This window comes from Mobula birostris, chromosome 22 (genome assembly GCF_030028105.1).
Source record: "Mobula birostris isolate sMobBir1 chromosome 22, sMobBir1.hap1, whole genome shotgun sequence".
Taxonomy (NCBI): Eukaryota; Metazoa; Chordata; class Chondrichthyes; order Myliobatiformes; family Myliobatidae; genus Mobula; species Mobula birostris.
This window is the reverse complement of record NC_092391.1, coordinates 30,202,575-30,215,498: the sequence shown is the minus strand read 5'-3', so window position 1 is coordinate 30,215,498 and position 12,924 is coordinate 30,202,575. Positions and strand designations below refer to the sequence as shown.

Sequence of the window (12,924 nt, the reverse complement as noted above, 5' to 3'; positions counted from 1 at the left end):
CCTTTTTAAATCTGAACAATATTTCTTGTATTCTAGTCATTTAGTGCAAATCCTATAATTAAAAAAGCTTGGAAGAAATTGAGCCTTAACTCTCTTAATTCTGTACCATGAATATTCTATTTACCTAGCTTAGACTTCTTGTGAATATTCAAGCAATCAACCTTCTTTTAAAGTTAATTTCATTTAATCAACCTTCATTGCAAACCAGCACGTGCGATGTCATTTAAACTTACCATAGCAGCTCAAATCTGAAAGGAGTCTAGGGGTGCTTCATCTGGCAAATTGCTGTAAGTGCAGTGCAGCTTTCCCCTCACTCACCCATCACTATGCACTCTCAACCCCTCTTTTGATGTGTTCTTTGGCAAGATTTGCTTCTGCTAATAATGGATAATGCTGCTTATGCGCTAGACTATAATTAGTCTTCAGGTAATAAGCTGTTTGTTGGAGGCGGCATTGGATTATAGATGACCGGGGAATTCATGCCATTTGCAGGAAAGCAATGCTATAATGTATAGTTTGAATTGTGAACATATCAGGTTTTATATCATTGCCTTTCAGATGAAAATACTACAGATTCGATGGTGGTTATGTAAAGGAAAAAAGTTAAAACGTTTTTATAATTAACAGTGTGTAACAATTCCACCACTAACTAAACACTATAACTTGAACAAGAGAAAATCTACAGATGCTGGGAATCCAAGCAACACACACAAAATGCTGGATAAACTCAGTAGGCCAGCCAGCATCTATGGAAAAGAGTATTGTCAACATTTTGGGCCTAAATCCTTCAACAGGACTGGAGAAGAAAAAGCTGAGGGGTTGATTTAAATGGTGGGGGGATGGGAAAGAGAAACACAAGGTGATAGGTGAAACCTGAAGGGGGAGGGGTGAAGTAAAGAGCTGGGAAGTTGATAGGTGAAAGAGACAGAAGGCCATGGAAGAAAGAAAATGGGGGGGGGAGCACCAGAGGAAGTCGATGAGCAGGCAAAGAGATATGGTGGGAGAAGGAAAAGAGGATGGGAAATGGTGAATGGGGGGTGGTGAGGAATATCACCTGAAGTTCAAGAAATTGGTGTTCATGGCATCAGGTTGGAGGCTTCCTAAACGGAATATAAGATGTTGTTCCCCAATCTAAGTGTGGTCTCCCTATGACAGTGGAGGAGTCCGTGGATAGACATACTGACTTGGAATGTGAAGTGGAATTAAAATGGGTAGCTACCGGGAAATCCCACTTTTTCTGGTGGACGCGGCTCAGCGAAGCAGTCTCCCAATCTACGTCGGGTCTCACCAATGTACAGGAGGCCACATAACTTGAAATTTGCCAAAAATCAGAAGATAGCACAAGTCTACACGTATCTTGGCACCTTTCTAATTATTCCCTCAGACTATAACCTTGAATTTATATGGTCCATTTCAAAATTTTTGTAGCATCCAAACCGAACCCAAACCAATTGCCACTGCCAGCAACGCTGCAGATTTGTTAAAGAAGGATGACATGCCCTCACCCCAATAATGATTGCTCCTAAAGTAAAGTCAATTATTCAATCCTTTATTAGCAACCAGCAAACATACTATCTTGAAGTGATGAAACTTAAGTATACCCAAGTGTAAACTAAGTGCAATTAGGTGTTATTGAGTGGTCAGCAAATGATATGACATCTGCCAGCCCACAACTACTGCAAACTGTCCAGAAAAAAACACAAATATGTAACTTATTTCCTTCACTTTTACCACTCCCCTCACGCATGTGACTAGTTATCATTGTCAATGCGCAACACAGAATGCAATGCAGATAGAGAACTGATGCATGGCTCCTACAAACTCTGTGTGCTTCAAATGATTTGAGCCAAATAAAATGTTGGCCTTTTAATTCGTTATGAATTGGTACTAAATAAATTGTATGTTGGCATCAGTACAAAACGGTCCATTTTGTTGTGTGGGCCAACAGCAGTTTCTTATCAACACACACAAAATGCTGGAGGAACTCAGCAGGCCAGGTGGTATCTATGGAAAAGATTGCAGTCGATTTTCGGGTCGAGACCCTTCATCAGGACTGGAGAGAAAAAGCTGAGGAGTAGATTTAAAAGGCAGGGGAGGGGAGAGAGAAACACCAAGTGACAGGTGGAACCTGAAAGGAGAGAGATGAAGTAAAGAGCTGGGAAGTTGATTACTGAAAGACTTACAGGGCTGGAGAAGCGGAAATCTGATAGGAGAGAACAGAAGGCCATGGAAGAAAGAAAAGGGGGGAGGAGAACCAGAGGGAGGTGATAAGCGGGCAAGGAGATAAGGTGAGAAAGGGAAAAGGAGATGGGGAATGGCCAAGGGGGGAGGGAGGCCACGTTACCAGAAGTTGGAGATTCGTTTCTTATTATAGGTTAACTGTTAATGTAATGAGGGTCACAAAGAAAAAAAGAAGGAAATAAAAGATGGAAACACAAGAGATTCTGCAGATGCTGGAAATCCAGAGCAACACACACAAAATGGTGGAGGAATTCAGCAAATCAGACAGCATCTATGGAGAGGAATAAACTGTTGGCATTTCAGGCTGAGATCCTGCATCAGGACTGGGAAGGACAAGGGAAGAAGCCATAATAAGAAGGTGGTGGGACGGCAAGGAGTACAAGCTGGCAGGTGATAGGTGAAACCAGGTGAGGAGGAATGTGGGTGAATGGGGGAAGGGGGGAAAAATGAAAAGCTGGGAAGTAATAGGTGGAAGAAGTAAAGGGCTGAAGAAGAAAGCATCTGATCTGAGAGTACAATGAACCATGGAAGAAAGGCACCAGAGGGAGATAATGGGCAGGTGAAGAGAAAAGGTGAAACTAACTAACTGATCTGCTGAGTTCCTCCAGCATCTTGTGTTTGTTGCTTTGGATTTCCAGCACCTGAAGAATTTCTTGTGTTTATAATACATCCTTTGTAGGAAGCCCCTCTTTGTACACACACAGTCACACCAGTATCTCATAATTTTCAGGAAAATGAACAAACATTCTGTACTCAAATGCTCTGACATTGAAGATCAGCAGACTATTTATCTTTCTGATTACTTGCTGTGTCTGCATGTGATTAATAAAATTGACCTTAATTCAACTCCAACTTTACATAGTTTAAAAGTGATAAAGGTGTGAAAATTCACTGAATGATAATATAGTAAAAATGTGAATGATTCAGGTCATAATAGGGCATCTTTGACGAACAACTGAAACCTGGGTGGGGCTGTGTTAAAAGGCATTGGAAAGGTTTGGAAAGCAACCAGGGCTGTGCTGGACAGGCAGTCTTCTGCATGTCAGTAAAACCTGGCAAGATCACAGGCAAATCTTCAGATAGGATAGTGTTCAAAGCATTTTCAAAACATCTAGTCTTGGCCTTCCTTTTAGATTTTTTTCCCATTTTTTGTTTGTTTCCCATCAGTTTTATTGCCTTTCATACACCTAGAAATACCCCTTTTTAAACTGTTTTTTTTCTTGGCAAAATACTGTCAAGGCTTCTAGCTCGTTCAAAGTCACCACCTGGAGTAGCTTACCTCCCCCTCCATAAGTTGACGGTGAGTAAGAAATTGACCCACTTGTGATATCATAATGATAGAGGATAATTTCTTGGCATTGAGATGCAGCTGAATAAGTTTGCTGAGTTGCTACAGATCTTTAGACATGAAGATGGTTGATGCTGATCTCAGTTGTAAGAAAGCATATTAGCTACTTAGCATTCATAGGTTCAAGCATGTCCAGGCTTTCCGTCAACCACCCATTTACATTAATCTTACATCAATCTTATGGTGGAACCAAGGATAACATCCAGTTCAGATTCAGCAAAGCTAGAAACATCTTCATATCAATGCGCAACATGTGGGGATCAACCAAGTTCAGAGTTCAGAACAAAGTGAAGCCGTACCAGAGCTGTGTTCTGTCCACACTCTTGAGCAGGTCAGAATGTTGGCGCATGCCAGAGAACAACCTTGCCAAGTTGTCATCATTCCACACCATAAACATCTGGAAGATCCTTTGTACTTCCAGGCCAAGGATGGTCTCCAACTACACTCTACTCCTTCAGTGTCACCAAGAGGACATGGCCACAATCATCATGAGGAAACGTTGGAGATAGATTAGATTAGATTAGATTATGAGAACACTCAGTCCTCTTTTATTGTCATTTTGAAATGCATACATGCATTAAGAAATGATACAATGTTTCTCCGAAGTGATATCACAGAAAACAGGACAGACCAAAGACTAACACTGACAGAACCACATAATTATAACATATAGTTACAGCAGTGCAAAGCAATACCATAATTTGATAAAGAACAGACCAATGGCAAAGTAAGAAAAAAGTCTCAAAGTCCCGAGTCGATCGACTCCCGAGTCCCCGATAGCAGGCGGCAAAAGGGAGAAACCCCCTGCCATAAACTTCCAGGCACCGTCAACTTGCTGATACCTTGGAAGCAGCCGACCCCAGCCGACACTGAGTCCATCCGTCTGAAAACTTTGAGCTTCTGACGAGCCTCTCCGATACAGCCTCCCAAGTGCCATCCTCTGCCGAGTGCCTTCAGCCTCTCCCCGGCCGCTGAAACACGCAAAGCCGAGGATCTCGGGGCCTTCAGCTCCGGAGATTCCGGTTACCACACAGTAGCAGTGGCAGCGAAGCGGGCATTTCAGAAATTGTCCAGATGTTCCACTGTGCTCTCACATCTGTCTCCATCAAATCAGAATTGTGCATGGTCCCCTACTTGACGGATAACAGATATTCATCACCGAAGTGGCCGCGCACGCTGCCGTCATGCGGCCATCTTCTCCCCCCATGTGATGAGAAGAGAGGCCAAGTCCATATTCAAGACAGCACTTTTTTGGACCCCTGAAGGGCAGTGGAAATGTGGGAGACTAAAGATAACTTGGTGCTGTACTATAGAAGCAGAAATGAGGTCCCTGAACCACACCTGGGGCGCAGTAGAGAAGATGACCGAGAATAGGCAGAGATGTGGGATCTTCATCGCTGCCCTAGGCGGCAGCATCGTAAGAGGCAGTAACTATCCAACCAATCTTATTTTTTTCACCCTAAATTCTTATTGAGTTACCCCAGTTTCTACCACTCACCCACACACTAGATCATCAATTAACCAGCCAACCTGTATGCCGTTTGGATGTGGAAGACTGATGAGATCATGGAAAGGATGTGCAGACTCCTGGCAGCTAGCAGCAAAGGTAACACTGTACTGCTTGTTTCTTGGAGTTGTACTTGTCCTCATGCAGGGCCTGCATCAGTGCTCCATTCTTCAGTGACTGGTTGGTTGCAGGTAGTGGAGGACCAAATACATAATGAATAATCAAGTGAGCCACTTGTTGCAGGTTACCCAATCTCAACCTTAATCCTGTGGCCAATTTGTGGATATGATTTCTCCAATGCAGCTGCTACTGAGTGTTAAATGTTGGAGTATAAATGGTTCTACTGAAGGCAGGGTAGGACTAGCAGCAAACTATACTTTTCTAAAGATATCTCTTATCTAATTTCAACCCTTTTCTAATTGTAGAGATTAACTAGAACACTTCTTACAGGCTGTATTACTGGCTGCAGACTCTGACCCACCCATTAGTTTCCAATTCATTTAAACAGAGAAGCACATTTACCAAGCTGTTCCTTGTTGACAATGGAATTTGCATTTGCAGTAGCTAATACTTTATCAGGTTCTTTGTCTGTGCTTCTCTCCATTTGGACAGTAATCCAAGAGGAGATTTTGAAGAGCAAACACGAGGAAATCTGCACGAATCCTGAGTCCTAACGAAGGGTCTCAGCCCGAAACGTCTACTGTACCTCTTCCTAGAGATTCACCAGCAACTTTTATGTGTGTATTTTGAAGAGCAAGTCAACTTTCCAAACTAAACTTCATTGAAAGTTACTATAACTACTCACACCACTCTCTGGCAACATTGTTGTGTTAGGTCATTGCCAGTAGCTTGTTTTCATTTACAGTAAACAACCCTTTTACACCTTTTCTGTGTTCTAAATGTTATAAAATGTCTTAAGGTACCTAGAAGCCTGCAACGTTATTGTCCTTCTACAACCTCTGACCTTGAAATGCTGGATTTAAACAATTACCATGAGATGGTATTTCATTTCTTGTATAGTTAACTCATTAGTAGGCCAGTTGTGCTTCAGCATTCCAGCTGCACTCCGCCACGAGGGTCCCCATTTCCACAGTGTGATCAAGCTCTGAGATTGAACGTTGATGCAGGAAAATGATCTGATCCACTGATCCACTACCCCCCTCCCCACTCCCTCCACTTCCCGGATGGTCAAACGCCCAGTGCATGTCAGTGGTGAATTCCTGATCTTTATTGCAAATGGTGGCTTTATTGTCCCAGTTAGCGGCAGCTCAGGTCAGAGCTTATCGAGTCAGAAGAGCGATGACGAAGGCAATCTGGGCTTGGTCTGGAGAATACAAAGATGACTGGAGCTCAAAGTGTATGGTGCACTGGGACAGGTAGTTACAGCGTCAGGCTGGGGATCCGTTGAAGCATTTGGGCACTGAAATCCGGGGCACCAAGGGAGGAGGATGACTAGTGAGGGGTTGCTGTATCAGAGAATTGGTTGAGAGTGGTGAGCAGATGGTCAATATGTTCCTGCTGCTCTGGGAATTTGTGCTCCTGTCAATGAACAATTTCCTTTTGATGAGCATACTCTTATGGGTCAATCGTTGGTTCTCCCATTCTGACAGGAAGTGCAGAGGAGGCTTCAAGCAAAAGCAGAGCAATGGAGATGATTAGCAGTAAATGATACTTTACTAATAAACTGCAAAATAACAAGCCACGAAACAAGAGAGAACAGATACTTAACATGACAAGGCAACAAGGTAACCGAGGGCTAGGAGCAACTGGTTGAGGTTGGCTGGTTTGATGGGGGAACAAGGATTGTGGATGAAAGAATGGTTTAAATGGGCTGCAGGTGATGAGTTAGAAATGAATGGCAGATGATCCTTTTACTTGGGATGAGACTGGGATGTGCCTGCCCGTGCAGGACCGACAACATTTTCATCCAGTATGCTTCAGTCATTGTTCACATAAATTAAGTACAAATCTCTAATCAGATTATTTCAATTGCATTTAGAAAAACTATGGAATAATTCTGGTTATCCAAATGATCTAGACTAAATTAAATTTGAAAAAATATATATCGCATTTTATTTTCAATTAAAATGTATGTTTTATTAATGACTAATATCTACTGAATTTGTCATATGGGGAACTGTAAAAGGGGAAAATCCAGATCTCAGATGACATATGTTGAAATGGTATGGTCCCTGAAACTTTCTGGGCCAACGACAACGGATTCTTAGCTCCCTCATGCGGCTAAGCTCAGTAAACTTCGCAATTAGTTCCCTAAATGTGATGTCATAAAGTTCTTGCGTGAAAAATTCTTGAAGTCCAAAACAAACTCATTTTGTTTCTTTGAGAAAAATACTTATTAGAGCTCATCAATGCCAAAGATTCACTTGAATATATCACAGAAAATAAATCCAAGACTACTACATACATATCTATTGGTCAAGTATATTTATTATTATTGGTATAGAGCTTTTATATTATTCTAACAATTCTAAAACTTCAGGGCAAATTCAAGGAAAAAGAAAGCAACTGCATAGCTATATACAAGTAGCAAAAAATTTTTTTTATTTCAAATAGCTGGAAGTGTGACATGTTTATACACAATATTTAAGTAACTAAGGAAAACCAAATAATTTCCTTGTGTCGAACTTTCCCTTGCAGTGGTTGACACATGTTTTATGGAATTAACTCTTCCTACAATTTTCAAAGGTGTAATGTCAGCAGGAACTGTTGGCAGTCACACCTCAGTATGGGCTGGTCCGTGTTCAAAAGCAGATTTACAAAACACAACTAAATATTTCTTCCCACACCCCCTTGCTAATGCATACTTTTTTTTGAAGTAATGGAATCTGGAAAATGATCAATGTAAGCCACACAGCAGGAGATTGGGTTTCCAATGCCCTTTTGTATTTATTCCAGGGTAGTGCCTAGCACCAGGAGGTGGGAAAAGGAGTAACACTGAGCTACTGTCACTCACCCAGCCACCAGTTCAGGACTAAGTTTACAAAAAACTGTAGAGCAGTCACCTTCACAACAGTTTCTGAAAGCTGCGCGTGCGTCTGTGTGCTTGTGGGGTGAGGTTGGACAGTTATAGTGTGTGCAAGCTAACGTCCTCAGTTGCCCTCTGGATGTGAGACCAATTCCAGTCTCTTTCTATATTCACATGGACTTAGTGCTCCATTTAAAAGAGGATCATGTCACTGAAATATTGCGGTTTCAGGAGCCTATTTTCTTTCAAATCTATTGTGTCAAAAGATGAGAAACATGAAATTGAAAATTTTAACCTCAAATTTTGAAATAATACCAGAATAATAACCATATCACCATATAACAATTACAGCACGGAAACAGGCCATCTCGGCCCTTCTAGTCCGTGCTGAACGCTTACTCTCACCTAGTCCCACCGACCTGCACTCAGCCCATAACCTTCCATTCCTTTCCTGTCCATATAGCTATCCAATTTAACTTTAAATGACAACATCGAACCTGCCTCAACCACTTCTGCTGGAAGCTCGTTCCACACAGCTACCACTCTCTGAGCAAAGAAGTTCCCCCTTGTATTACCCCTAAACTTTTTCCCTTTAACTCTCAACTCATGTCCTCTTGTTTGAATCTCCCCCATTCTCAATGGAAAAAGCCTATCCATGTCAAATCTATCTATCCCCCTCATAATTTTAAATACCTCTATCAAGTCCCCCTTAACCTTCTATGCTCCAAAGAATAAAGACCCAACTTGTTCAACCTTTCTCTGTATCTTAGGTGATGAAACCCAGGTAACATTCTAGTAAATCTTCACCATACTCTCTCTATTTTGTTGATATCTTTCCTATACAGTAATTCGGTGACCAGAACTGTACACAATACTCCAAATTTGGCCTTACCAATGCCTTGTACAATTTTAAAATTACATCCCAACTCCTATACTCAATGCTCTGATTTATAAAGGCCAGCATACCAAAAGCTTTCTTCACCACCCTATCCACATGAGAGTCCTCCTTCAGGGAACTATGCACCATTATTCCCAGATCCCTCTGTTCTGCTGAATTGTTCAGTGCCCTACCATTTACCACGTATGTCCTATTTTGATTAGCCCTAACAAAATGTAGCACCTCACATTTATCAGCATTACACTCCATCTGCCATTTTTCAGCCCACTCCTCTAACTGGCCTAAATCTCTCTGCAAGCTTTGAAAACCTACTTCATTATCCACAACTCCAGCTATCTTAGTATCATCTGCATACTTACTAATCCAATTTACCACCCCATCATCCAGATCATTAATGTATATGACAAACAACATTGTACCCAGTACAGAACCCTGAGGCACACCACTAGTCACCGGCCTCCAATCTGACAAACAGTTATCCACCACTACTCTCTGGTATCTCCCACCCAGCCACTGCTGAATCCATTTTACTACTTCAATATTAATACCTAACAATTGAACCTTCCTAACTAACCTTCCGTGTGGAACCTTGTCAAAGGCCTTACTGAAGTCCATATAGACAACATCCACCGCTTTACCCTCGTCAGCTTTCCTAGTAACCTCTTCAAAAAATTCAATAAGATATGTCAAACATGACCTTCCACACACAAATCCATGTTGACTGTTCCTAATCAGACCCTGTCTATCCAGATAATTGTATATACCATTTCTAAGAACACTTTCCATCAATTTAACCACCACTGATGTCAAACTCACAGGCCGATAATTGCTAGGTTTACTCTTAGAACCCTTTTTAAACAATGGAACCACATGAGCAATATGCCAATCCTCCAGCACCATCCCCGTTTCTAATGACATTTGAAATATTTCTGTCAGAGCCCCTGCTATTTCCACACTAACTTCCCTCAAGGTCCTAGGAAATATCTTGTCAGGACCCAGAGACTTATCCACTTTTATATTCCTTAAAAGTGACAGTACTTCCTCTTCTTTAATCATCATAGTTTCCATAACGTCCCTACCTGTTTCCCTTACCTTACACAATTCAATATCCTTCTCCTTAGTGAATACCAAAGAAAAGAAATTGTTCAAAATCTCCCCCATCTCTTTTGGCTCCACACATAGCTGTCCACTCTGATTCTCTAAGGGACCAATTTTATCCTTCACTATCCTTTTGCTCTTAATATAACTGTAGAAAGCCTCGGGATTTATTTTCACCTTACTTGCCAAAGCAACTTTGTATCTTCTTTTAGCTTTTCTAATTTCTTTCTTAAGACTCTTTTTACATTCTTTATATTCCTCGAGTGCCTCATTTACTCCATGCTGCCTATATTTATTGTGGATATATCTCTTTTTCAAAACCAAGTTTCCAATATCCCTTGAAAACCATGGCTTCCTCAAACTTTTAACCTTTCCTTTCAACCTAACAGGAACATAAAGATTCTGTACCCTCAAAATTTCACCTTTGAATGACCTCCATTTCTCTATTACATGCTTCCCATAAAACAAATTGTCCCAATCCGCTCCTTCTAAATCCTTTCGTATCTCCTTAAAGTTAGCCTTTCTCCAATCAAAAATCTCAATCCTGGGTCCAGACCTATCCTTCTCCATAATTACATTGAAACTGATGGCATTGTGATCACTGGACCCGAAGTGCTCCCCAACGCAAACCTCCGTCACCTGACAGGAGATCCAACACTGCCCCTTCTCTAGTTGGTACCTCTGTATTAATGTATTGATATCTGTTGTTTCTCCCTCTCCCTTGTTTTATTTCTTGCTGCAGGAAAGCTCATTTGATTCGAAAACGACTGGACACCGTAAGTGATCGCTGTGCATCGTTACTACACAGTGCCTATATTCAGAGCCACATAGACTCAGTTCTGTATTTCATCTGTCGAATGGAAGAAACCAGACCCATGGGGATGGTCTGGTATAGCACCTTACATGATGCAAAGGTGACTTGTGATGAAAAACTCATGTCCGTCCCTCGCAATATCTATGGAGACACTAAATTGTGGTGAGATGACTTTGCAACTGAACTTCAATCAATGTGCTCAATTTTTGAAATTTTAAAAGAAGCGAGGCAAAAAACAAGGATTCTTCATCTCAAACGATAGTGGGAACTTCATCAGACAATACATGTGTAAAACATAAGCCTTTCAGGCTTTGGTGCTTGTCCAACCGTTTAAAGAATGAGAAAATTGGAGCTACATGATTGTTGATGTGCTTAATTCCAATCAACTGTTAAGTGAACAGACAGATGTTGAGAGAATGCATAAATTAGTGAACTGACCAAAAATTCCCAGAAAGGTTATTAGAAAATGTTGTCGACCTTTTTTTTTCATTTTATAATTTGACAGAAAAAGTGAATGCACATCTTTTTAACAAAATGATGCAGAATCATATGAAGAATAATGGGTCTATAAAAATTGAACCTAGCATGGATGGAGTTGATCATTTTAACCGCCTTAAGTGAGAGCAGAGTTCAACCAACTGACCAGTACCAGATAGTAACTTTTAACAGTTAATTCAGAAATGTAGTCATGACAGATCATTAATGATTCATGATTTGCAAAAGTCAGATTAACAAATCATCCTTGTAAATAATTAAATGCACAATGTACCACTCATAAGGCACAGTGTTTTACCTTTTAAGGTGGAAAGATTGAAGGAAATAAAGGCAGGTGCATAGGAATTATTTTTTGTTGTTTATTGATAATATAATCTTTAGTAAATTATACCAGCAGGAACCCTACATTCCTTGCCCTTCTAACCAACCAATTAATGACATTGATAAGCCAAATTGTGCATTGGTACTTGATGATAAGCAATGATGTTCTAAAATACATTCTGACTTAATTTTTCTGATGGTAGCTGTAAAATGCTGGCTTGAAATTTCCTAACAATGCTTTAACCTAGACTTTGAAAGTAAATAGAATAAATGACTTTGAAAAGTGAAATGGTTTCCAGTGCACAGTAGTAGTTATCATATATGTTGGCTATATTTGATTAAGTTCTGAACCATGGATACTAAACATATATTATTCAAAAGACAGTAGATTGAAGTTTTGATCTGGTTACACCAGTGTCATCAGCTTCGATAAAGGAGGTACTTATCAATAAGGTAATTAATTCCTTTTTATGCTTTGATGGAGTAAGATGTAACAGGTATTTTTCTCTTCAAGAGGGTGTATAAGCTAGAGCAGATATATATTTGTACAACCATTTAAAAGGTTCAAGACGCTAGCAGTTGCTAGGATATGCTTGGGGAAGTAGGTGTGTGGTAAGACTTTTAAGAGCAAATGAAGGTGTGGCAGTTATAAATTTAAATCAGAGGATAAAAAATGAACAAAATGGGGATGAGATAGAGACACTTGTACAAGGGTGAGAAGAGTTCAAGGAACTAACTTGATATCAGGATTGTTCACAAACTAATATTTAATTGCAGCTGTTGATACTAGATTAACTATGAAGCCATTTGTATGCACATTTAAATTCTGGTTAATTGTGGCTAGTTGAGGTGCTTTGAACTAGAAACATTTAGTGTGGCTTATGATGGGATTAACTACAGACATCTGGATGGGAAATAGATTTTGATACACAATGGTAATTGATTATGACATGACGCAGTATTGTCGGATTTCACTGTAATAAATATATTATTTGATTTGATAAAAATAAAGAGTTTCATGCATCCCATGCACATATTCACACTTCTTCTCAATTCGAGTAAACGTGTGCAGTCTCACTTCTCAAGAAAATTTGAATTCATGCACTTTCAGAACAGTATCGTTTCATTCTCTCAATCCATTATTTCATTGTGCCTTGTGGTTCAGTGGCAGTTTGTTCCTTGGGCAAATATCAGATTAGTTCATACTACTATTGCA

General features: G+C 40.4%; 1 protein-coding gene across 3 annotated transcripts in view; it reads left to right on the top strand.

Annotated features, from left to right (window-relative positions):
- The window catches only part of LOC140186350 (astrotactin-2-like), a 1,795,681-nt gene extending 1,782,985 nt beyond the window's left edge, over window positions 1-12,696 (top strand). For all 3 annotated transcript variants that reach the window (XM_072240512.1, XM_072240511.1, XM_072240510.1), the window contains one exon: window positions 10,821-12,696. In XM_072240512.1, the coding sequence (XP_072096613.1) occupies window positions 10,821-11,058 (238 nt within the window). In that variant the 3' untranslated portion in view covers window positions 11,059-12,696. The remainder of the gene's footprint in view (window positions 1-10,820) is intronic.
- The last annotated feature ends 228 nt before the right edge of the window (window positions 12,697-12,924 follow it).